The sequence below is a fragment of the Hemiscyllium ocellatum genome, chromosome 14 (genome assembly GCF_020745735.1).
Source record: "Hemiscyllium ocellatum isolate sHemOce1 chromosome 14, sHemOce1.pat.X.cur, whole genome shotgun sequence".
In the NCBI taxonomy this organism is placed as follows: Eukaryota; Metazoa; Chordata; class Chondrichthyes; order Orectolobiformes; family Hemiscylliidae; genus Hemiscyllium; species Hemiscyllium ocellatum.
Window position 1 is genome coordinate 15142708 of NC_083414.1, and position 26478 is coordinate 15169185.

At 43.1% G+C, this 26478-nt stretch overlaps 1 protein-coding gene across 4 annotated transcripts in view; it reads right to left on the minus strand.

Moving 5' to 3' along the window:
• Positions 1-8431: 8431 nt before the first annotated feature.
• The window catches only part of mon1a (MON1 secretory trafficking family member A), a 60961-nt gene continuing 42914 nt past the window's right edge, over positions 8432-26478 (minus strand). For all 4 annotated transcript variants that reach the window (XM_060835394.1, XM_060835396.1, XM_060835393.1 and 1 more), the window contains 4 exons: positions 22772-23224; positions 18653-19418; positions 15195-15342; positions 8432-13536 (listed from right to left, as the gene is read on the minus strand). In XM_060835394.1, the coding sequence (XP_060691377.1) occupies positions 13396-13536; positions 15195-15342; positions 18653-19418; positions 22772-23224 (1508 nt within the window). In that variant the 3' untranslated portion in view covers positions 8432-13395. The remainder of the gene's footprint in view (positions 13537-15194; positions 15343-18652; positions 19419-22771; positions 23225-26478) is intronic.

Below are 26478 nucleotides of genomic sequence, written 5' to 3' on the forward strand. Positions count from 1 at the left end.
CGCCAGATAATCTTTCTTTTCTTTGGGATGAACCTCTGCACTGTGTCCTCAGTTACACCCAGAAACTCCTGCCATTGTTGCTCCACTGTCTTCCCGAGTAGGGTCTGCTTCCAGTCGATTTTCATCAGTTCCTCTCTCTTGCCCCTGTAATTACCTTCATTTAACTGCAACACCATTACATCCGATTTTGCCTTCTCTCTTTCAAACTGCAGACTGATCTCTACCATATTATAGTAAAGTGTTCTGTACTTTAAAATCTTTTATAAAGTCTGGCTCGTTAAAAGCTCTAAATTGACAAGTCTGCTCCCTTGTGGGCTCCATCACAAGCTGTTCCAAAAAGCCATCCTTTAAGCATTCCATGAATTCCCTTTTTTTGAATCCACCGGCAACATTATTTATCCAGTTCACCTGCATATTGAAGACCCCCATGATCACAGTGACCTTGCCTGTCTGTCATGCCCTATCTATTTCCTGGTACATCTTGCGCCCCTGGTCCTGACCACTGCTGGGAAGTCCGTACATAACTCCAATTATGGTTTTTTTGCCTTTGTGGTTCCTCAACTCCATCTACACAGACTCCACATATCATCTGACCCTATGTCTTTCAGTGCCAGAGATTTAATTTCATTCTTAACTAACAAGGCAAACCGTCCCCTCTGCCTACCTCCATGTCTTTTCAACAAGTTGTAAATCCTTGGATGTTCGCCTGCCAGTCCTGAACTCCCTGCAACCATGTCACTGTGGTGCCTACCATATCATCATTCACGATGTTTTGTGCCATTAATTCATCTACTTTGTTATGAATACTACAAGTATTCAGGTAAAGTACCTTAATGCTATCTTTCTTAACATTATTAGTGATATTGGAAATCATAAAATGTCCTATGTTTCCTTCCTTTTTGCTGCATTCCCAGTCTGCCTTGAGCTGAAACCCACCTGCACACATGCTGTCCAGCTGCTTACATTTCCATTCAACTCCACACTCCCTGTCACTTTTGCTTCCCCTCCCCCGCCCCTGACTCAGAAGTTTAAAGTCATACTGACCACCCTATTTATCCTTTTTGCTGGAACACTGGCTCCAAATTGGTTCAGGTATAGACTGTCTCAACGGTACATAGAGTCATAGAGGTGTACAGCATGGAAACAGACCCTTCAGTCCAACTTGTCCATGCCAACCAGATATCCCAACCCAATCCAGTCCCACCTACCAGCATCCAGTCCATATCCCTCCAAACCCTTCCTATTCATATACCTATCCAGATGCCTTTTAAATGCTGTAATTGTACCAGCCTCCACCACTTCCTCTGGCAGCTCATTCCATACATGTATTACCCTCTGCGTGAAAGGTTGCCCCTTAGGTCTCTTTTATATCTTTCCCTTCTCACTCCAAACCTATGCGCTCTAGTTCTGGATCCCCCCACACCCCAGGAAAGAGACTTTGTCAAATCATCCTATCCATACCCCTCATGATTTTAAAAATCTCTATCAGATCACCCCTCAGCCTCTGATGCTCCAGGGAAAACAGCCCCAGCCTATTCAAGATCTCCCTATTGCTCAAACCCTCCAACCCTGGCAACATCCTTGTAAACCTTTTCTGAACCCTTTCAAGTTTCACAACATCCTTCTGAAAGGAGGAACACAACTATTGTACGCAATATACAACCGCAACATGACTTCCCAACTCCTGTACTCAATACTCTGAACAATAAAGGATAGCATACTAAACACCTTCTTCACTATCCTATCTACCCGCGACTCCACTTTCAAGGAGCTATGAACCTGCACCACAAGGTCTCTTTGTTCAGCAATACTCCCTAGGACATTATAAGTCCTGCTTTGATTTGCTTTCCCAAAATGCAGCACCTCACATTTACCTAAATTAAACTCCATCTGCCAATTCTCAGCCCATTGGCCCTTCTGATCAAGATCCCATTGTAATCTGAGGTAACCTTTTTCGCAGTCCATTACACCTCCAATTTTGGAGTTATTTGCAAACTTATTAACTATCCCTCTTATGCTCACATCCAAATCATTTACATGAATGACAAAAAGTAGAGGACCCAGCACTGATCCTTGTGGCACTCCACTGGTCACAACCCTCCACCATCACTCTCTGCCTTCTAACTTTGAGCGAGTTCTGTATCCAAATGGCTAGTTCTTCCTGTATTCCATGAGGTCTAACCTTGCTAACCAGTCTCTCATGGGGAACCTTGTCGAACGCCTTACTGAAGTCTATATAGACCACGTCCACTGCTCTTCCCTCATCAATCCTCTGTTACTTCTTCAAAAAAAATCTTCTTCAAAAAAACAGATCCCCCCAGTTCCAAAACTGTAGCCAATGTCCCATGAAATGAAATCCCTCTATCCCACCCCAATCTCTTATCCACGTGTTTACCTCCCTAACTTTCTTATCCCTACACAATTGGCACGTGGCTCGGGCAGCAATCCAGAGATTATAATCCTTGAGAACCTGTACTTCAATTTCCTCCCTAGTGCTTGATAATCCTTAAACAGGTCCTCCACCCTAGCATTGCCTGTGTTGTTAGTCCCAACATGGACCATAACAACTGGATCCTCCTCCTCCTGCTCCAATATCCTTTCAAGCCGGTCGGAGATGTCCTGCAGCAGAAAATGTGTTGCTGGTTAAAGCACAGCAGGTTAGGCAGCATCTCAGGAATAGGGAATTCGACGTTTTGAGCATAAGCCCTTCATCAGGAATGAGAGAGAGTAGCCAAGCAGGCTAAGATAAAAGGTAGGGAGGAGGGACTTGGGGGAGGGGCGATGGAGGTGGGATAGGTGGAAGGAGGTCAAGGTGAGGGTGATAGGCCGGAGTGGGGTGGGGGCGGAGAGGTCAGTAAGGAGATTGCAGGTTAGGAGGGCGGTGCTGAGTTGAGGGAACCGACTGAGACAAGGTGGGGGGAGGGGAAATGAGGAAACTGGAGAAATCTGAATTCATACCTTGTGGTTGGAGGGTTCCCAGGCGGAAGATGAGACGCTCCTCCTCCAGCCGTCGTGTTGTTATGTTCTGCCGGTGGAGGAGTCCAAGGACCTGCATGTCCTCGGTGGAGTGGGAGGGAGAGTTAAAGTGTTGAGCCACGGGGTGGTTGGGTTGGTTGAATTCAGATTTCTCCAGTCACTCACAGTCACACCCTGTTGTCCCTGAACACTTTGAATTATTTTAATCTACCGGGTGTGACTCCCTCCTGAAACAAAGTATCCAGGTAACTCTCCCCCTCCTGGATGTGCCACAGAGTTTGAAGCTCAGATTCCAGATCATCAATTCTGATCTGCAGTTCTTCCAGCAACCAACACTTGCTGCAGATATGGTCACTACCGTTCACGATGGGATTAGCCAGCTCCCACATCATACAGCTACAGCACATCACCAGCTCAGCCATAACTACTTATTTAATTAACTCTCCCAATTTATGTATTAAATAATTTCTAGTGCTACTCTGCTATGGTCTTATTCAATTAACCAATTAAACTTTTCAATTTATATTTCCTGTGTATCGTGTGATTGATAAAAGCCTTACCTTAACGACAGACCACAGTCCTTCTCAGTTACAGCTCCCATTCTTCCTGCTGCTGGAACAGAAATGAAGGGCTACGCCAGTCGAGATAGGATTTTTTGAGACCTTAAAGCGGTGATTCACCTTCCCTGGGCGCCCCTGATTGATGCTCCCGCTCTTCCTGATTAAATAGCAATCACTTGCCTTCCCAACAGCCTCCCTGCCCTGACCTCACTTCCACCCAGCTCCAACTGCTCTCTGCTATAAAAGAAATTTAACATGGGTCTCCTGTCTCAGAGGTATGGACACTCCCACCACAGCAAAAAAACTCCCTCATCCTTCCCCCTAAAACACTTTTCAGATATATTATTGCACACTCCAGAGCAGTGGGACGGCACAGTGGCTCGGTGGTTAGCACTGCTGCCTCACAGTGCCAGGGACCCAGGTCCAATCCCAGCCTTGGGCAGCAAATCTGTGTGGAGTTTGCACATTCTCCCCGTTCTGTGCGGGTTCACAGCCAAGTGCTCTGGTTTCCTCGCACAATCCAAAGATGTGCAGGTTTAGTGAACTGGCTATGCTAAATTGCCCATAGTGTTTAGGGATGTGTAGGTTAGGTGCATTAGTCAGGGGATAAATGTAGGGAAATAGGTCTGGGTGGGTTACTCTTGGGAGAGTCAGTGTAGACTTGTTGGGTCAAATGGGCTGTTTCCATACTCTAGGGATTCTGTGGGTCTTTAATATGGGTCTCCTGTCTCAGAGGAAAGTAATTTGATTCGAAAGTACACTACCACAAACACCCTCATCCTCCAACAGGAGGAATATTTTTTCCCATAAAACCCTGTTTGGAGATATTATGGCATACCTCCAGGGCAGGTGGGAATTTTAAACATGGGTCTCCTATCTAACAGGTAATGACGCTACCACTGTATGACATGCACATCCCTATCCTTTAGTAATTGGAATAGTGCTCCCTAAAAATCCTGTTCAGCGATGTTATAACACACCACTGGAGCATATGGGATTTTAATATGGATCTCCTGTCACAAAGGCTTGGGCACTACCACTATGCCACAAGTGCCCTATCCTTCAGCAGGAATGTTTTCCAAAAACTGCCTGGTGGGGAATGTTATTACGCACCTCTGGAGCAAGTGAGATGTGACCATGGTCTCTTGGCTCAGAGGTAGGGACACTACAATTGTATTGCATTTCTGTATTTCATACCAATTATCTTCATGCATGTGCATGTCGCTTCCCTACATTACCTTATAATCCACATTATTTTTGTGCAAATTTGAACTCTTATCCAGGATATGAGGCAGAAGCAACATTTGTGAACTGAGAGATTCATTAGGCCGCTTTAGGAATCAGTGGCATTGTTGAAGGTCTGGAGTCACATGTTGGCTGATTGCCTTCCCTCAAGGGCCTTAGTAAATCATAGAGGTTTATTTTTAAACAATAATTTGATGTTTAAACTCATCATCACTGAGACTAGCTTTACATTCCAGATTCATGACACAGATGTGAACCCATTCCCCCAGAGCGTTCCTCTGTTCAGTTACATTACCAGAACGCCAACATCGCTTCAATACTCAATGCTTCATGTATGTGTTTGCATTTTTATGATGATGGATTTAGACCCACTTCTGGTCACTTCCTTTTAGGAAGGATATTACTAAGGTAGAAGAGGGTTCAGACAAGATTTACCAGGATGTTGCTAGGAATGGAGAATTTGAGTTATAAGGAGAGGCTTGATAGGCTGGGATTTTTTTTAAACTGGGGCATAGGGGGCTGAGAGGTGACTTTATCAACGTTTATGAAATCCTAAGGGGTATAGATAAGAAGAATAGCAGGTGTCTTTTCCTAAGGGTGGGGGGGTTTCATGACTAGGGGACACATTTTTAAGGGCGAGAAGAGAAAGATTTAAAAAGACATGGGGGCAACTTTTCTTTGTTACACAGCGTGGTTCATGTGTGGAATGAAATGTAGAGGAAGTAGCAGATGCGAGTACAGTTACAACATCTGAAAGACATTTCGATAAGTAGATGAATAAAAACTGTTTGGAGGGATATGGGCTAAACGCAGGTAGATGGGACTAGTTTAGTTTGGGATTAAGGTTGGCAAGGACTGGTTGGACTAAAGGGTCTGTTTCCATGACTCTGTGACATTTATTAATGTTAATTCCAAGATGCATTGTTTTTAAAATGAAAACTGCTGCAGAAAAATAAAATCACGAATATCCTTGCAAAATTCTGTGTGAAGCCAATGGATTGTTGCACATGTAAATTTTCACAGAAACGCCAGCAGGGAGAGGTTTAACATAAAGAGAAAACAGAGGGGATTGATGCTGACAATGTCTCCTCTCGAGACAGAAAGTCACCTCTTGCAGACCTGACTGTTTTACCCAACACAAGTTTGTGGGTGGCACGGTGGCACAGTGGTTAGCACTGCTGCCTCACAGCGCCTGAGACCCAGGTTCAATTCCCGACTCAGGCGACAGACTGTGTGGAGTTTGCACGTCCTCCCCGTGTCTGCGTGGGTTTCCTCCGGGTGCTCCGGTTTCCTCCCACAGTCACTAAGATGTGCGGATCAGGTGAATTGGCCATGCTAAATTGCCTGTAGTGTTGGGTAAGGGGTAAATGTAGGGGTATGGGTGGGTTTCGCTTCGGCGGGTCGGTGTGGACTTGTTGGGCCGAAGGGCCCGTTTCCACACTGTAAGTAATCTAATCTAATCTAAGAGCGTTAAAAAGCCAGTTTCAGCTCGACTAGAGTGGACTAATGGGACTGAATGTCATGTCTACCAGCTTGGCGTTGAGTGTTAGTGTGCGCAGGTGAAGAATTATTGTGTGGTCATCCTGTATTGCAGGTAAATAAGCTCCCTTACTCTGGGTGCTTCAAACCATTAAAAAGACCATCAATTAACCCAGAAAACCAAGAGCCTCAAAACAAAACTATTCAACTCTCAATGTCAAGGCTACCAGTAAAAGCCACTGGAATGTGCAACATTCAACCATCCGCTCTTCATTATCAATTTTGAGCCTGACGCATAATTTTTTGCTCTTGGACTCATCTCTTAATTATGATCAGTATGTATTTGTGTTGTGTAACTAATTCTTCGATCTTTCAGACCCAAGCTGCCAGAAGGCACAGACTACATTTCTGGACTCAGAAAGAACGATTATTACAGAAAAATCAACTTGAGCTACCGAGAAACAATTATAACTCAATGACATATAATGCTACAATTTAAAACTCTAAGCACCCTGTAAATTCCCCTTCTACACATACAGATGGACAAACAGGGTCTGATAGATAGAAGAAAAGACTGGGGAGATAATTCAATTGTCTCTGTTCTCAGGATGTGCCCTCTCCAGATAATTTCACCTGGTTACAGAGGGCACAGGGTGGCTGATTATCACTTATAAAATCTGTGGTTTCCTGGTTAAAAAGGTCAGAAGTCACATGATACCAGGTTATAGTCCAACAGGTTTATTTGAAGCTCCAAAATGAACCTGTTGTACTATAACCTGGTGTCATGTGACCCAACCCAACACCAGCACCTCCACATAATTCCTGGTTAAGAGCCACAGCTTACAGTAAATGTTGAGGCAAAAATAAACTGACGTCCATCAGGCTTATGCTTATTTTTTTCACAGCAGAGAAAATAAACAAATAATCTTTTCTCTGGCAGAGATCTGATGGCTTCTCCCGAAGTATTTACCGCCCACCCCCACCCCTTGCCAATCAGGTAGTTATGGGCAGGTAGGAGGCATTTGCTATTGATAATTGGTCACCACTTTGTATCTTCAACAATGTATGATTCTGACTGTATGATGAGGTATGCATGAATAGTATGACCCCCTGAAGCTGAGCAAGCACTGAATCAAACTCTTCACAGCCAGATGAGCAACAGAGGCTGCATTTGCCAACAACATAGGTATTAAAAACAAGCACGATTAGAAGGATGATGTGGTGCATTGATAGTACAACATGCCTAATAATCCAGTCTACCAGGCTCATGCACTGGGGACATCGCTTCAAGTCCCACTGCAGCAGATTGGGAATCAAATTAATTTTGTTTGTTATCAAAACATCCAGTCAAATGGCGACCACACGATATTTTTGTAAAAACCCATCTGGTTCACTAATGTCCCTCAGGGAAGGAAATCCACTATCATTAACTGGTCTGGCCTTCATGTGACTCCAGACCCACAGCAATGTGACTCTTCACTGTCCTCCAAAATGGCTTGGAAGACCAATCAAGGGTAATTAGAAATGAGATAAACTCCAGTCTCACCAGTGATACCTACACGCCATGAGAGAATTAAAGTACAAACAGGAATATGAACTGCCTGACCTGACATGATTTGGAGACGCCAGTATTGAACCGCGGTGTACAAAATGGACCAGAGGATGGAATAATAAGCAAATCAAATGGCTGAAGAGAGGGTTTTAGTAAACTAAAGGTAGCAACCTCACTGTGGCCTATACAGCCTGTCAGGTCCAGAGTTAAAAATCACACATCAGGTTATAGTCCAACAGGTTTATTTGAAAGCACTAGCTTTCGGAGCGCTGCTCCTTCATCAGGTGGTTCGTCAGACAATCACCTGATGAAGGAGCAGAACTCTGAAAGTTCCTCCAAATAAACCTGTTGGGCTATAACCTGGTGTTAGGTGATTTTTAACTCTGGACCTGTCAGGCTGTACAGGCCACAGTGGGGTTGCTACCTATAGTTTACTAAAACCCTCTCTTCAGCCATTTGATTTGCTTATTATTCCATCCTCTGGTCCATAGTCACCCTTTGAGTGATTTCCCTTATCAAAAGTGTTTAATAACCGTTAAAACTCGTGTTTGTTTCTTAAAGTACATGACAAAAAATTGAATGACAATCGCACGCAATGGATTTTTTTTCTTGCAATTGTTTAATTAGGTAACAAATGTTTTTTTTCTGGTATTTCATTGAAGTAATAATCGTGAAAATTCCAGCCAAACAATAAACATACTTGCATCTTCCTTAATTACAAATGCATTGGCATTTCAATCGTCGATTCTCCTGCTCCTCGGATACTGCCTGACCTGCTGTGCTTTTCCAGCACCACACTCTCAACACATTTCAACATGTCCCCAATTTATAGCCATTTCCCCTAGAGACAGCATTGCTCCAATTGTCCTCCAGAAGCAGACACAAGCAATGAATATTAAATTCCTTCCTGTTCTTGTCACACTTTAATTAAGACTCTAGAAAACAGATGTATAATTATAGTATGTATTTTAATACAATCTTAATAATCTGGGAGTAAAATTCTGGTTCTTTAACGCAGCCACAGTCACCCTCCCTGAGGAGTAATCCACTACTGAATCATCAACAATTATAATTTAAAGTTAGTCTGGCATCAATTAATGTTTGATTTTTAGTTATGAACTCAGTGCTTTACACAGTGTTAAATACCTCAGGTAGGCCTTTCATTGTTTTATAGATTTGGAAGTGGCAGACTCGACAGTAGCATTGCAATACCAGTTATGCACACCAGGCGGTAGAAGAGAGCCATGAAACCAGAGCACTATCTCCAGACACAGGTTGGATTTACATTAACCTGTTTCTGAAGGAGGTTGGGATCACTTACCCACCTTGCATGTGTTTGATAAAGCTAATCAAGCTGATATCTTTATTGTGTAGCAGAACAATTTTGGCCAGACCATGTCACAGGCAGTAACCTGAGTTCAGTCTCACACTGGGTGCAACTGCTGCACAAAACGCCCCTCTCTGTTTCATATAAGTTGTATAGAGTGAAGCAAAAAGCTAAAAGATAACAGCTGGAAAGACTAGGCAGGTTCAGAAGCATCGATGGAGACAGAAATCAAGTTCATGTTTCAGATCTGTGACCTTTCATTATCAAAGACTTTATCCTTGGAAAGGAACTAAAAATGACAAGACAAAAGAAGGAACAGAGAGAAGCTACAATCGGCCCAGTCTGACATATCATATGAGGGGTACAGAAACGGTTCAAAACACACACACACACACATCTGTATCTCTCACTCACACAAACACACACACAAAACAGTGTCATACATACATATAGTTAAAATCACAAGCATCTGTCTTTCTCTTTCACACACACAAACAGTTAAAATCACAAGTATCTCACACACATGCAGTGTCATACACATATAGTGTCTTTCATAAACATACATGTATATAAACACAAATAGTGTCTCACCCACACATAAACACAGTCTGTCTCAAACACACAAAATACACAAACTCACATACATAAAGAACTGTAAATAGTTACAAAGACATAAATATACACAGAGAGCAGCAGCAAGAGCTAAGCATAAAAGATGAACAGCTCGCTCTCATTTAAATACTGAAGACAGAAAGGTTGACAAGTAAAGAACCCATCAGATTGCCATGGTCACTAACAGAGAAGAATAAAGCGAGTCTGGGTTTTATACATTCGTGTTGAGGAGAGGGGGCAGTAATGTCATTTAATGTAAGGGCAATGCAGCAAATGTACCCATGTACCAAACGCAGGACTGGAACATATTTGCTGAGTGATGTCACATCAGGGAGCTTTAATTAACACTGTGAAAATAATGAGCATCTGTGAGGGACTTTTACCCAGTCATGTTTACACTAGTGTGAGTAGTCAAGGTGTCAGTCATCTCAAGATGACATGATAACTGCACCCCACAGGGCAATTCTCCAAATTAATCTCATGGATATGCTGTGTAATCGGTTCACTCAGTCACTTGATCATTAAGGAGTGTTAAATAGGTGCCTTAGTATTTCCTGGTTAGTCATCATGCTCTTTTGAAGGGAAAGAAGTAGTAATTATCCACCAAACCCAACATATTACACTGAGAACTTCAGAATATCAGGTGGGGTGATAAACCAACTCTTTATTTAAACATCCAAAGTCCAAAGCTGTGTCTCCAGTCATTTACAAACACTCTCAGGATTGTGTAACTTTGTTTAACTACCAACATTTGGTCTTCCCTCCTGCAACTCGGTCATGTGACAGCATTGTGAGACCTGAATCCAGGCCAAAGTGAACTGAGTGAAGTGGGGGGGAGGGTTAGTAAGAAATAATAAGGTTCGTTTTAAATGACAACATTCGCTGCGTGTGAAAACACCAGGCTGTTTACCACCGGAGAAACTCACTCAACAGGATTATCGTAGCATTGGAAAATCTCTCCTTCACACACATACATAGATACATTCCCTCAACCACACACATTTTTAAAATTTGGATCAAAAAGACATTGTGCACGTTTTAAAGTCAAACTGCATTCTATGTTCTCCCATTCCTTCCAATATCTCCAGGTGCCTTTTCTGCAAGTCACGTTGTACAGGAACATCTATTTTTGCTAAGCAGGAAAAGGGAGAGAGAAAGAGAGACAGGGGGAGAAAAAAAAGAGATAAAGAGAGAGAGAGAGAGAGAGAGAGAGACGGAGGGGGGGTGGTGGTGGTGGTGGTGGAAAGAGGACATAGAAGCTCTAAAGAGGAGTCGTACATGACTCAAAACATGAACATTTCTCTCCAAATGCTGCCAGACCTGCTGAGTTTCTTCAGCAAATAGTTTTTGTCTATTTAAGATCTTGAAGGGTTTTGATGAAAATGCGGAGAGGAGGTTTCGTCTTGTGAGAAAATCCAGAACCAGAGATCGCTGTGAAAAATAAGGGGTTGTCCACTTGAGACAAGAGATGAAGAGAAGCTTTTTTCTCCCCCTCACAGAGGGTTGTGAGTTTTTGGGACTTTTCTCTCCCCCCAAAAACTGGCAGGAGCATGGTCTTTAAAATCTTTAAATCAGAGGTGGATCAATTCTTGGCAAGCAAGGGGTGAAATGTTGTCAGTTCTCAGCGTGCATGTGAAGTAATCAGATCGGCCATTTTCTGACTCAATGGTGGGGCAGGTTCAAGGGGCCCAATGGCCTACTCCTGATCCTAATTTTTACATCTATACAGCTTCAAGGTTTGTTGTCAGTTCAATCAAAGTCTCAGGCTGACTTTAAGTAATACTTCTTTTTGCACTGCACTACTCTACCAGCAGGGTGCGACAGAGGGTTTTTTAATTAAAAAGCGAGCAGCACGAGTCAGTGAATACTATTATAAAATAATTCACAAAATTTTCAATTCTGCCAGTTTTCTAAGACCAAGCTGCCATTAAAGCAATTCAGTAACTGCAAAACTGTTCACATTCTAAACAGTCACATTGAAAACTATAAAGCTTAAGCATTTGAAGTATGTGTTTAATCTGTTAGGCTCTTTCTAATGATAACATTCTGTTCCTCATTTCCAGGACATTTCTATTCCTTTGAGGTTTTAACAGAACAACGGCCAACATCCTGAGCTCAGGAAGTGGGTGAGAGTGCCTGTGTCATGGAGACAGAACAGAATCTTGGTTATTCAGTCAGCACAAAATGAACACTTGGACGTAGGCAACTGATTGAAATTCTCCCACTTAATCGGAAATCCTTCCAGGGCCTTACTCCTCCCCATCTCTACAGTCTCCTGCAACCCCAAACCGTCCAGGATATCAGCACTCCTCCAAGCCAACCTCTTAGCTACTCCATTTTATTTACTGGATCTTTTGTGGCCGTGCCCTCAGTTCCCAAGGAGCTCTGGAATTCCCTCACTAATCCCCTCTGCCGTCTGCCTTTCTGTTGGGATGATCCTGAGGAAATCCATTATTTGGGACAGTGAGAGATCTGGTGTCAAAGTCCATTTGATAATGCTCCAATAAAGGATGTTCAATGATATTAAAGTCCTTACAAGAAATGCAAGTCGTTGTTCTGATAGAACAAATCCTAACTGTGTCATTCACAGAGGTGGACCTCCCTCTTATTGCCTGGGTCCACAATACAGAAAGAAGATCCTGTGGCAGGGATCACAAACCTTGTTTGGGGACTACCTGGTTTCTCATTGATTTTAGCCAACAGAAAAACACCCCCACCCCACCACCGTTCAATCACACGTTTTCCACGAAACGTGGCAAAAGTCTGAAGAATGTTGACATTTTCTATCTTTTTATCTCTATCACCTTCCTTTTTTTTAAAAATTCCTTTTCAACACCTGATTTATTAAGCATGAGAATTTACACAAGTTCACTTTAAGGTATTCGACACAATCACAAGTGGTCCCCGATCAGTGGCGCCGAAGATTTTCGGCTATTAGGGTTACTTGAGGTTTGTTTTGAAAATGACTGTCCTCTTAAAAGACAAATCTTTGATAGAATGGGCTTGTGGGGCCAAATGGCCTTCCCCCACAGTGACATCATCCACCATCTGTGGCTTCACTCTCACAATCTCTTACTTTGTCAGTGCAACACTTGGGAAAGGTGTTTCTCCAGGGGTTACCTCAGATTTCACGGCAACTTTGGTGGGTGTCTCTTTTTAAAAGGGGAAATCATGTCAGCGCAGGATTTTGTAAGTACTTTTGACAACCCTGGCCCTACTGACCATCAGAGATCATCTCTGAAGCGCCCGAACTAACATGGAGCTGTAACAAAGTTGTCCGAGTTACAGAGGGGCCTGTGAGATTGTTTCTTGACCCGAGAGACCGGCAAATCTCCAGCTATAGATGTATAACTCAGGGCTTGTATATAATGATGGATATTCAGGGTGGGTGAAGAGAATGAAAATGGGGAGATAAAACCCAAAATGGTATTGATGCCCAATTGGTGTACAGTAATTGTAACGGAAGTAGTGTTTTTTTTTGTAATACATCTTACCCCTTCATTTGTTGAGAAAGAAACCTCGGTGACAAACATTAGTGGTCATTAATCTTCCTGGCTCCCTGTGAACAGGCTCTCACGGTCAGTTAGTCAGTTTGTGTTTTTGGTCAGTAGAGAGGGAGTCACTCACTCCATCACGACGCTCTGTCAGTAAGTCACAGGGTTGAGGATGAACAGCTTGTCTTCTTCTTTCCTAATCCACTTCATTAGTTTGCTAATGGCACCTACCGCAGTAGCTTTGGTTCCCAACGGAGAAAAGCACATGTAGAGTTCAAATCCACTCGTGACCTGAACAGCGAGATAGAGACAGGACAGGAGTTAGGGAAACAGAGAGAGTTCTCATCCTTCACATCAACATTGACCAACATTCCGGCCTCAAGATGCGAAGGGGAGGGATGCTTTAGAATGCGCCATCTGGAAGCATGGAAGGACCAGCAGAGACATTTAAGGGGCCATCAGGTGAGTATTTAATTAGGAATAGTGTGCAGGGTTACAGGGAAAGGCACCAGATTGTTGTCGGGTTGAAATGCTCAGGGAGCTAGGAGCAGACACGTTGGGCCAAATGGCCTCCTCTAGCACATAACAATTTCATGTTACTTGAACACCAGTTAATAGAAGTTGCCTCAACCATCTCACACCAACGACATTAGTGAGCGTTCCCAGCTCAGTTGTGATGTGCAGGACTGAAGGCAGACTGAAACTTCCGGTACGTTATCCTACCGCATCCTCTCCACTCAAGGCAAGTTAGGATAAAAAAACCCAAGTAAACTACATTCCTTGACACCGCTCCATCTGTTGATCCTAGCTAAGGCAAACCCTAAGTCAGGTCCAGAATAGAAGTGGTCTCTACTTCAATATAGCACACTGCTGCCTCTCCTTCCGTAATTCCAGCATAGACACGAATGTGAGCAATAGAATCAGGAGTAGGCCATTCAGCCCCTCAAGCCTGCTCCACCGTTCAATAAAATTGATTGGTTAGTGTTTTGAAATCCACATTCCCATCCGCCCTCAATAATCTTTGATCTCCCTGTCTAATGGGACTTCATCTATCTCTGCCTTCAGAATGTTCCACGGTCCCACTTCACCGATTGTCTGACCCCTGACTTTATAACCCCCATGGCCGAGCTATTGCCTCACTGAACATTGCTCCAAAAGGAATTGGCTTCGGCATTCACTCCCTCTCCAGTTAGCCATGTGGCATTCTAACATCAAGTACTGCACTGGGCAGAGAACGGGGCTGTTCAGATTTAGTTGCCCCATCAGTTGCAAGTGGGTGAACCTCTAACCTAGATTCGGGATGATACTCTTAATACTCTACTTCACCAACACACCTCCCTGTGTCCTGACAAGACTGCAATTTACTGCAACCGAATCACATTTCCAATACAGCAACTAACTCTAGGGTTCAAATGATGTTCATTGCTTGGCAACAGCTGAGGCTGAACTCCTCTACAGTAACAGGGTTACATTCCCAGAGCTGCTCAGGGAGCTAGTTCAAAAGCCAAGTACCTTTTTTTTTATTATTCAATGATGTTGGCATCACTGACTGGGCCAGCATTTATTGTCCATCCCCAACTGCGGTTAAAAGTGAACCACATTGTTGTTGGTCTGGAGTTGTGCGTAGGCCAGACCTGGTAAGGATGGCAAATTCCCTCCCGAAGGGTTCAATTGTCAAGAGAGAATATGGAAACTCCACACAGACAATTGCCCAAGGGTAGAACTGAATCCGATCCCTGGGACTGTGAGGCACCAGCGCTAACCACTGAGCCACCATGCCAACCTCATCCATATGATTCTTGAATCTAATAAGAGCTGGACCTGAGAGTTAAGACTGAGCTGGGAGGAGGCTGGTGTAGAGTGTTAGACACTGGCACAGACTGAATGGCCTATATCGGTGCTGTCACTTTGATGTGATGTACCAGAACTTTCCAAGGCTTAGTTCTTACCCATGCCAATAAGTTCTCTCGGTCTCCCGCATAATAGATGTACTTCAGAGGCCTTGCAGAGTTGTGGACTCGACTGTACAGATACTGATACAATCCCAGCAGCCTCTCCTGTTCTTCCTCAGCTACGTAAGGAGCTTCGACCTCTGGGCTACCAAACAGAAAAAAAAACACAAGGCATTTACATCGTCATAGAGTCATAGGACTTTTGGATTTAAAGCAATTGCTGGGACAAGTCTGAAGTAAGAAACAGGAAGAAGTAAGCACGTCATTGTCTGCATGTTTGGAGAACTGAATTTCACCCAACTGCAATATACCATTGAAAGGAAGATGTTTCCTTATCAAAATAAACTTCCTGCATCATCCCTGAAAGAAACTATGCCATCATGGTATTTGTAGGTAACCTAGGCTTATCCTCGAGGGAATCAAAATAGCAAGCGTTGGAAAAACTCTGGACGAGTCATTATGGACCAAAACGTTGACTTTGTTTCTCTCTGAAACGCAACATGGAATTTGTATTCTTTTAGTTTGAAGAGCCAATACTCTATTAAAATGGGTGGTTCACCAAATACCAGCTGACCGTGAGTTTAAACTCACTTTGATAAAAGGAGGCTTGAATAGAGATCTGGATATATATTTATAATGGATGAATTTAGAGGCTACAGAGATAGGGCTGGAAAGTGAGACTGGCTGGATATCTCTTTCAGGAGCTGGTACAGACATGATGGGTTGAATGTTCTCCCTTTGTGTGTAAAATTCTGCGATTCTGTTCAGGTTTGGTTTGAATCCAAACCTTCAGTATCAAATGTTTTGCTTTTATTTTAGTGCTCTGGAAACACAGGTTCAAATCACACTTCAGCAGCTGATGAAACTTAAATTCAGGGTGTGAATCCAGAATGCAAAGTGAGCCTCACTCATGGTGACCATGAAAGCTAGCATCCACGATTATAAGGCGACCCATCTGGTTCACTAATGACCTTGAGGGAAGGAAATCTGTCATCCTTACCTGGTCTGGTCTACATGTAATTCCAGCCTCCTGCCAATGACTCTGAACTGCCCTCAGAAATTGCCTAGCAACTCACCTAGGTCAAGGGCAAGTAGTAATGGACAATAATGCTGCCCTTGCCCAGCGATACCTAAATCCCACAAAGGAATGTTTTTTCTCTTAAATTGAGTGGAATCTGATTGCATGGAAAAGGCTTATCTACATTAAAAGTAGTTAATTCACCATGAAATGCTTTGGGCTTCACATTTGCTGACTTGAGCTTTTCAGGTGAATAGTCAGTTGGTTCTCGGAACGGGGCCTAATTTGTACTTATATTGGAACCCTTGCTGATTTTCCATTATTTTCATGTCTCTTTTTAATCATTTTTGGGTTTGGAGCTGAGAGCTTAAAGGTGACCTTTTGACTGTGAACAGCAGCTTGTTCAAGAGAAAGAGAACAACCAAGCTGTAATTTCTTCATGAGGCCTGGCCTGAAGTTATCGGCAGGTTATTTGCTCAAAGGTGCTCTACAGACACTTCAACAGCAGATTTACCTTATGCTCAAACAGATGGCAGATGTTAAGCATTGACTGGGATCTCATGGCTAGACAATAAGTCTGGCAGGGAGAGGGCAGAGTTTGAACTGGTTTTTGGAGGTCAGATGGATTGCTCCCCCTGGTTGTCACCTCATTATCTTGTTGAAAGTTCAGAGAATAAAATCTCAGTAATAAGAATTAAATTAATATTCCTCAGAGCCTGCTATCTGCATGCATTGGTGCCATCAGAAACAATGCAAAATATAATCTTACGTTCCAATTATGTGACAGGTTGTGAAGTCTGCCTGAACGAACGACCCAGTTACACCTCACTTATTTTTCCTTTTTGATTTAGCCCTTAATCGTGTCTGTCTGTCTTTGTGAAAGAATGGGAGCTAGCATCAAGGAGGATTGAGCTTAACCAGACATTAATTAGATTACTTTGCTGTTTAAATTTGTTGTGTTGAAGTTAATGTGTTGTTAATAAATTATTAAATCTTTTGGTATAAACCCACTGTCTTACATTAATTATTCCCATTAATTTATTAATGAGACCAGTCATTCAAAATGTCTGGTTGGGAACCACTGGGGTAAATTTATAGGGTCTTTGAAGGTTTTAATTTTACTGTGTTGTGAAGACAGAGGTTGGGACGCTGACATTATTTGACTGTCTATCTCCACGTCAAAATGTCAAAGACATTCTGTTCTTTTCTGATCAATATAGGAACACTGATTTTGAATTTCCAAATGTCTGACGCTCCTGTGATCCTGCTTAAAGGGCAGGACATAGCATAATGGTGATCAATTGCATATGTGAGGGCAGGAACCATCTACAGAATCGGTTTATCTCTGAAAGAGGAGAAAACCCAGCAGGCAACCTAACGAATCAAGAATATTCTGAAGAGGAAGCCTTTCAGAACAAGGAAGAAACCTTGGGATGGTGGGAAAGTGAGGAGATGTCTGCCTGACTGAGCTCTGAGAGAAAATCCTCAGACAGTGAGGGAAAATGAAAGCAAGGGAGGATGAGAATGTTATGCAGGAGGATAATCTGGCAAATTACATCAACTGATAAAATAGCAATGAAGTTACTATGTACTGTACTGTCCATGTAAAATTAGCAGAACGATGCAAATTATACTCAAGCTGTTCCGAAACCTTATAACACACCTTGGGAGCAAGTGGGACTTGAACCTAGACCTCCTGAGCAGAGGTAGGAACATTACCACCATACCAAATGGCTATTTAATTCTACTCAATAGCAAACCTATTCCATGCTTCTCACTGTGCCTGAATACAGCAGTCCTTACAGCATAGTTTCTTGTGCTGATAGTCAACCAATGATTTTCTACAGTTAATTTTTGACAGGGAAACTTGGATGGACTACAAATTGAACAGAGCTTGTTTGCTCCGTTGGATCAGAGTCGTTTAATAACAGCAAACAGATAATGAAACTGTTATCCCACTTATTCATTGTGCAGTATTCATTTATTCCTCTTAATTGAAAGGTTGAAAGTTCAAATCCTATTCCCGACTCCAACACAAAATCTAGCCCAATGCACCAGTGCAGTACTAAGGGAGCACCACAGTGTCAGAGATGCCACTTTTCAGTTCAGGTAGTAAAGTGAACACTCTTCATTGTACTGGAGTGGAATAATCTTATGGAACTATTGCAATTAAGAGCAGAGGAGTTATCCCTGGAGTTCTGTTTGATATTTTTCACTCAAACTTCACAAAAAACAGAATACCTGCGTATTGTCACATGACTGTTTGTGGGATCTTACTGTATACAAATTGGTTACTGAATTCTGACATCACCACAACTTCAAAAGTGCCTGATTAGTATTAAATCGCCTTTGAAAACCCTAGGAATATAAAAGGCACTTTGAAAACGGATGCCTTTCTTTCATTTATATCATTTGGATAACTCGGTTTGTTTCTTACCTCGTGAATAGACCTGAGCTTCTTGACTTGTAGATGAAGTGCCTGAGGTCTGGGATGCCCACTTGAGAAACACTGTAGGATGGAGACCGTAACTCTTCGAGCAATGTCTGCAAGGTATTCCGTCTCTTTATGCGTTCCAGAAATTTGCTCTTACAGTTGGAGATGGTGAAGAAGTGCTCGCGATCGGTAGAGATGAGGAGCAAACACAGGCTGCTTGCCTGATCGAGGTAGGAAATGTGCGCATGGAAGAAACCACTGGAGTTGAACTTGGGCAGACAGATGGGAGTCCAGGCCTCTCCCTCTCGGAAGGAGGTGGATGCGCTGATGAGGTTGAAGAGAAGATGGAGATCGATGGGATGAAGGAATTGGTCTTTCTTCCTCACCAGCGTAACCAGTTGGTTCTCAGCGACCAGAATGGAGAAGACGAGACTTTTGTCTTTTGCCTGCTGCAGGCTGCTGCTAATCGTGTCTCTCACAGAAGACGGCAAGGGCCGACATCGCACTGCACACGTTAAAAAACTGGGATCTTTGCCCATGAGATCGAGGAGGTGGTCTGTAATCCTCTCAGAGCCTGCAAGCAGCCGGCGGAGGTCATAGTTCTTCTTTTGCTCGAAGATTCTGTTGAGCTGGGTTAAAGTCACCAGGCTAATTATCTGGTAGTAAACGTACAGAAGCTCTTTAGCCACTTCCTGCTCGGACTGGCGGGTACGAGCGACAGCTACAAAGACCAGGGGGCTCCGATGAACAAATACCACCTTGTAACCCTCTGTCACAAACAAAAGCAGGGAATTAACCACCACATTCTGCACCACAACTGCTTATAGCACGGCTGGTCAATACTGAGCATCTATCCATAGCTATTTCCTCGGAGAAAGGTAACAAGACACCACTCAACAGCCTAAAATACCTGTTCCATATGTCCTGCAGCTAACTAAAGCCTTTAAGGCTAATGAAGAGTCAATGGTGTTCCCAGTGAAGTAAGTTTTTCCTTCTTTGAAAAAATGCTGACAGCAGATCTGCTCACCACTCATTATTTACAGGGGCTCCCTTTCCCCTCACCGACAGCAAAGGGCTCTCTCTAATCTCCCAGCTATAGGCTCAACTGCATGTTCAGGCAACTTCAGCTGACAGTCATGGTACAACTGTGATCCAGCTCTCAGTGCTGTCCTTATCAGTAGGTGTCTCGACGATGGGGTGGCTACAAACAAGGTTCATTGTGGTGGTTACCGGAGATCAACAGGTTTGGGGTATGGGGACAGACCAGGACAACTGGAGACATTTTCACGAAATGAGCATATTGCACAGATTGTGAGGAATTTCAAACAGGGAAAACGTCAGTCACCTCAGCTGTTGCTGTACGTTCCCTGCTGGCTAATTACAGACAATGTTTATGGATAACTGAGAGCAAGCCTTCGCCTACAGAGGTATGGCTTATTTGAGGGGTAACATTTTCACACAGAGAATGATGTGTGTATGGAATGAGCTGCCAGAGGAAGTGGTGGAGGCTGACACAATTACAGCATTTAACAGGCATCCGAATGGGGAGATGAATAGGAAGGGTTTGGAGGGATATGGGCCAAATGCTGGTAAATGGGACTAGGTTTGCTTGGAATTTCTGATTGGTGCGGACGGGTTGGACCAAAGGATCTGTTTCCATGTTGTATGACTCTATAACTCAGAATAATGTAGGGAATTGAGGGGAAGAACTTTTCATATAATAAGATATCACCTATTTGGTTCTGGAAGAGGTGCCCAAAATCAAAGAGGACTAGGGAACAGTTGATGGCTTTATGCTCATTAACATATGATTTCTTGTTCCCCATATGCCATTGGTGGAAGGATTTTTGTATCACAGTGGCAGTGATCCTACCTTTGGACCAGGAACACCTGGTTCAAGACCCACCTGAATAGGTTAATTAAAAATACACCAAACTTTGTTTCAACTGGTACCTTTTGAATTCGGCGTTCTCGATAAACCGACAAAAATTATATACCACAAGCATGGTGAAGTTTACTGTATTATCGTAGTCTCAGTGGTGCCTGAACATCAGTTGAGGGTGTGAGAGAAAATCTTTTTTATTTAAGTGAAGTTGCATTACTATTTAAGTGATTTATGCTGTAAATTAAGTATAACAGGGATGTGTATGCCCCCTGCATAATGTTTCTATTACTTAGTAAGTGTTTTTACATTGATAATGTGGACCTCTTCATGATCGGCCATATTATATCAATCATTCCACAGAGGCCAGTTCATGAAAAGTTTACTGTATCTACATCCAGTGGTGTTGGAGTGTGAGTAAAAATAAAAATCTAATTAGAAAAGAATACGCCTGGACACTGAACAGTATTAACCTCTGGTACTATATGGTAGTATATGGTTATGGTGGTGGTCACAGTGCACTTAGACAGCACGAACTCCATCACCAGACTGACCAAGAATCTTTCCCATTCCTTACTATCTGCCACTTGTGTGTGTTGAAAGGATTTACAAGTTGACACTCAACCTGCTTGGCAGCACGATGAACACACCTTCCTTGGCCATCAACTCCTGGAATGGGACTTGAATTGGGACTTCTGGGTTAGAAACAGGGACATTGCCCAGTGCCACACAAGGCTGACAGAAGATTACAGCACTGAACTCATGACAGCGACAGCACTGTGTTCCTGATCAGCACATGGTACCAAAAGGCAGAGATATTTCCCTGGCCATCCCATAAACCCTTTCTGCATGGTGATCAAGAGATACTGTTTGGGCAGTCAGACAAACGGACATATCTTCCCAGCTCAACACAAGCTGTGTGCAATTTATTTTAAACAAAGAGGGGTAATGTAAATAGTAGTCAGTGTGATATTATTGTGCTAACAGGAGGCAGTGGCAATGTCATTTGACTAGCAATCCAGGCTAATATTCTGGGGACAAGGGTCAAATCCCACCCATCACTGCAGACAGCAAAATTTGAATTCAATATGTCATTACAGAATCATCATAGAATCCCTACAGTATGGAAACTGGGCCTTTGGCCCAACAATCCCACAAAGAGGATCCCACCCAAACCCACTCCCCAACCCTATTACTCTACATTTATCCCTGACCTACAACATCCCCAAACACTATGCAAGTTGCATGGCCAATTCACCTAACCAGCATTTCTTTGGTCTGTGGGAGGAAACCGGAGTATCCGGAGGAAATCCACACAGACACGCGGAGAATGTGCAAACTCCACGCAGACATTCAGTCACCAGAGGCTGGAATCGAACCTGGGTCACTGGCGCAGTGAGACAGCAGTGCTAACCACTGAGCCACCGTGCCACCTATTTTTGGCTATATTTGGAATAAGAAGTTAGCCTCATGATGACCATGAAACCACTATTGATTGTGATTAAAAACTCATCTGATTCACTAGTGTCCTTTAGAGAAGGGATTTTGCGCCATCCTTACCTTCAAGTCAACACTTTAAGCCCAGGAGAGAGTGGTTGACTGTTACCTGTCCTTTGACTAATTAGGGATAGGTAATAAATGCTGACCTAGTTGGAGATGCCCACATCCCAAGAACAAATTGAAAAATAAAGCAATTGCTTCACTGACAAAAGCGACATTCTGTTGAACCTTTTCACCTTGCACTCATCAGGCCAAAGACAAGAGTATCAAATTTCAAAAGGACCCCTGTTTCTCATGTAGTACAAGTTAATGATCCCTCTGAAAAATGGCATTCTTGCAACTGTCCTGACAATCGATTCATGGTCATTATTAAGATTCCTAATTCCAGATTTTCAAACTCCACCACCTACCGTGTGGGATTCAAACCCAGAACAGGCTATGGATTAACCTATTGGTAATCCCACTGGGCTATCGCTGCCCTCAGAGGTGCAAGATTACCAGCTTGAACAGCACGTCTGATTTGTCAGCTGCTTTGTGGCTCTATCCTACCAAGTGACTGTTTCTTGTAGTGGCACTGCAGCAAGATGGTGGATTGAAAAGCCAGCAGTGAGGTATGCCTCTTACAGCAGGTTCAACATCTTGCTCAGCCACTCCTTTAGCCTACTGGGTCCGGTACATGAAACATTAAGACAAAAGAACAGTGGAACCCAACAAGCAGTAACTGAAACTGCTGAACTCACCTGCATGGATGGATTTGATCACATTTTTGCTTGCCTCAATGAAGGACATGAGTGCCACCATTACCCCCATTATAGAGGAGAGAGCTTCCTCTGTCCCATAACGGGAGTAAATCGGCTTCCCGGCATCACTGAAGACAAAGATGTGCTTCCGGTGCTGCCTCCACGACTCAGCTGTTATGTCCTCCTCTTTCTCCGAGAGCACGGACTCTCTGCGTGATCTCCCAGATGACCCCTCTCCTTCCGCGTCACTGTCTCTCATCTCCTTGTTCACATCCATCGCAACACCGGTCAGTTGGGTGCTTAGTTCGTTGAAATCTTTGCTGATCTCTTCAATCTGGGATTCTTCCGTGATGGGTTTGTTAATACTATCCAGACAGCCCTTCACTTCATCATCTGTGGTTAGATCTTCGTAAGACCTAGTGTGGACAAACATTGCACTCTCCTGTCCAGCACCTAGACAAAGGGATACATACGGATAAGTACATGTCTGGCATCTGCCTTGTGGCTGATATGAGGTAACTAATAATGACTAACTGGGAGGGAGTTAAAAGGTCATTGGGTACAGAATAATATCAATTTGGGAATGAGCTACAGACTATAACCTTATCACGAGTGGTGGTTTTTGTATAGAACAATGGACACTTGGGGCAAAAAGTAATCTTCTGAATTTATAAGGCAGTCATAGAGTTCAGGAGCCAAGAAGTGAAAGGCAGTTGTAAAACAAAACAGGACATATCAGATATGTACCTGCGATCAGGCTACGGCCTGCTGTCTAATCGAGTATTTACTGGCTACCTGGGAGAAAAGTGCCAGGCTGCATTTGATATCTTGCTACACAGCTGCTGGCTGTCAACAACAATTTGTATTTTTGTAGAGTCTTTAAAACGGTAAAACGTATCAAGGGAATCCAACAACCTAGTGGTATTATCACTGGACTATTAATCCAGGGATCCAAGCAATGAGCTAGAGACCTGGGTTTGAATCCTGCCATAGGAGATAGAATCAGGCCATTCAGCCCATCGAGTCCACAATGACCCACCAAGGAGTATCCCACCCCTCTACCCTATCCCTGTAACTCTGCAGTCCCCATGTCTAATCCACCTAACTTGCACTTCTCTGGACACTATGGGTAATTTATCATGGCCAATCCACCTAACCTGCACATCTTTGGACTGTGGGAGGAAACAGAGCACTTAACGGAAACCTGGGCAGAAATGGGGAGAATTACAAACTCCAGACATACAGACACCTGAGGAATTGAACCCGGGTTCCTGGTGCTGTGAGGCAGCAATGCTAACCACTGAGCCACTGTGCCACTCTGGTGGTGAAAGTTTAATTCAATAAAAATCTGGAATTAAGAGTTTAATGATGACCATGAATTCTCTGTCGATGGTTGGAGGGGAAAAAAACCAATCTGGTTCACAAATGCCCTTTAAGGAAGGAAACTGATGTCCTTACCTGGTCTGGTGTACATATCACTCCAGGTCCACAGTGATGTGGGTGACTCTTAACTGGGGGTGGGTAATAAACTGCTGCAGAGAGCAGTTAAAATCTGACCACTCCAATGCTGGCCTGGAATCACATGTTGGTCAGGATGTAAGGTTTCCTTTTCTCTCGGACATTGTTGTAAAAATCTGGTTCAATAATCAACGGTGGTTATGTGATTGTCATTAGCAACATTTTTATTTCATTGAATTCACATGACACCACCTGATGTGATGGACTGAACTGCAAACCATAGAACATTAGCCCAAGAGTCTGCATTACTCATGCAGCAATATTACCATTACACTAGCATACCCCACAGCACCAACAAAATCTAATAACAAGCCATAGAGGGAGCTACGAGGACAGCTGAACAAACACTTGGCTGCAGGGGCCGGTTTGAAGGGAATGTAAAAGGAGGGAAGAGAGCTATTGGGAGAGGCATAGGTTCAGGGAGAGAATTGCAGAAGTTAGGGCTTTCAGTAACAGAAGGCACGGCTGCCAATGGTGAAGCATTTAAAATCATGGTTTCTCAAGAGGCTAGAACTGAAGGAGAATTGATATCTCAGAGGGCCGTCCAGCAATGAAAACTAAAGGTCTTTGTTTGATAACTTTGTGGTTATGTTACAGTTGTCCACGTGAGTGTCCGCGCGTGTGTTCCTGTGCGCTAATAAAGAAAATTTGCATTTTAGCTCCATTGAAGATCATTGGCTATCTCAAAGTACCAAGACACCTTTTATCCTGACATGTAGTCAACTGCTGCAGTGTCAGAAAAGCATCAGCCAATTTGGACACAGATTTGCGCACAATTAGCCCTGCCCACACAGTGATAATTAGCATTAAGCGGTTTTTGTTGTGAAGGTGAGTGAATAGAAATGGTCAGGACTTCCTGGAAAAATGTTCCCTGCTCTTCTGTGAAATATTGCTTTGGGATCATTCATATTCATCTGAGAGGGAATGCAGTAGAGTTTAGAATTTCATCCAAAAAAAAAGCAATATCTCACACAATTCTGCTGTGTAGGTAACTGCCAGGAAATGAAAACTGATCCCAACACGCAGGATCTGGCACTCACAGGAGCTTACATATTGTTTATACCTTCTATCTATTAATGAGGGAAACTAATGAGTGAAATATTTGACTCTCCTATGAACCCAGGTAATTACAACAGAGAGATCCAAATGCAACTCAGTTCAGCAACCCCTTCTTTTCAGTTCTCATTAAGCCGAGATCCTTGTGACATTAAGATGTATCATGTCAGATACCAATTTATATTCAATTATGTGCATTTTTGCATGTTGGATTAATATCTGTTGTATTTTTTAAATTAATGGGACATTAATGTAGCTGGATAAGGCAGCTATCAGTAACCATGCCTGATCGTCCTTTACAAAGCTGCTGGTGAATTACCTTCGGGGGGTGGGGGAGGGAGGAAATAGAGGTGAAATTTGAATTTAGTCAAAATGTGTTGAACTGAAAACTACCAGAAAACATTGTTGAAACCCATCTGGTTCACAAATGTCCTTGAAAGAAAGAAATCTACCAATCTCCACGTGACTCCAGACCCACAGATTTAACAGCAATAAATGTTGGTCCAGTCCACATCGCGTAATCAAACAAAAAACGAGTGTCTTTTTCAGTCATTTCAGAGGGCATCATGTATTGGCCATAACTAAGCCAAGGTGGAGAGCATTAGCGAACTAAATAGATTTTTTTTTTAAACTGTTCTAGTTATATTACTGATACTGGCTTCTTTTTTTCAAAAAGGGAAAATATGAAATCATAATTTATTTCATGAACTAAATTGGAATTCCCAAGCTTTATGTGATACATCAACAGGGTTTCAATGCATAGATTCCAGATCAGTAATCCAAGCTTGAACTGCTAACATAATTGTATATTCACCACGCCACCACACCCACCCTACAACTGGGTGCTAGGATTGGAACTGTCCAAATTTATTTAATGTGGAATCTGACAGCTGTCTAAAGTCAAGGACTCAGGTCCCATGGGCAAAAGGATTATTCTATCCACTCATACCACTTAGCACTGCCCTACCACAGAAGTGTTTTTTAACTAATGATGTCTTGATGGCAATTTTAAAAAATATTGATCTGCTCACTCTCCTGTGGGCAGATGGTTGTACAGTGGTGATGTTTTTGGTCTAAGAATCCAGAGACCTGAGCTGATGTCTCCAGAGATTAGATTACTTATAGTGTGGAAA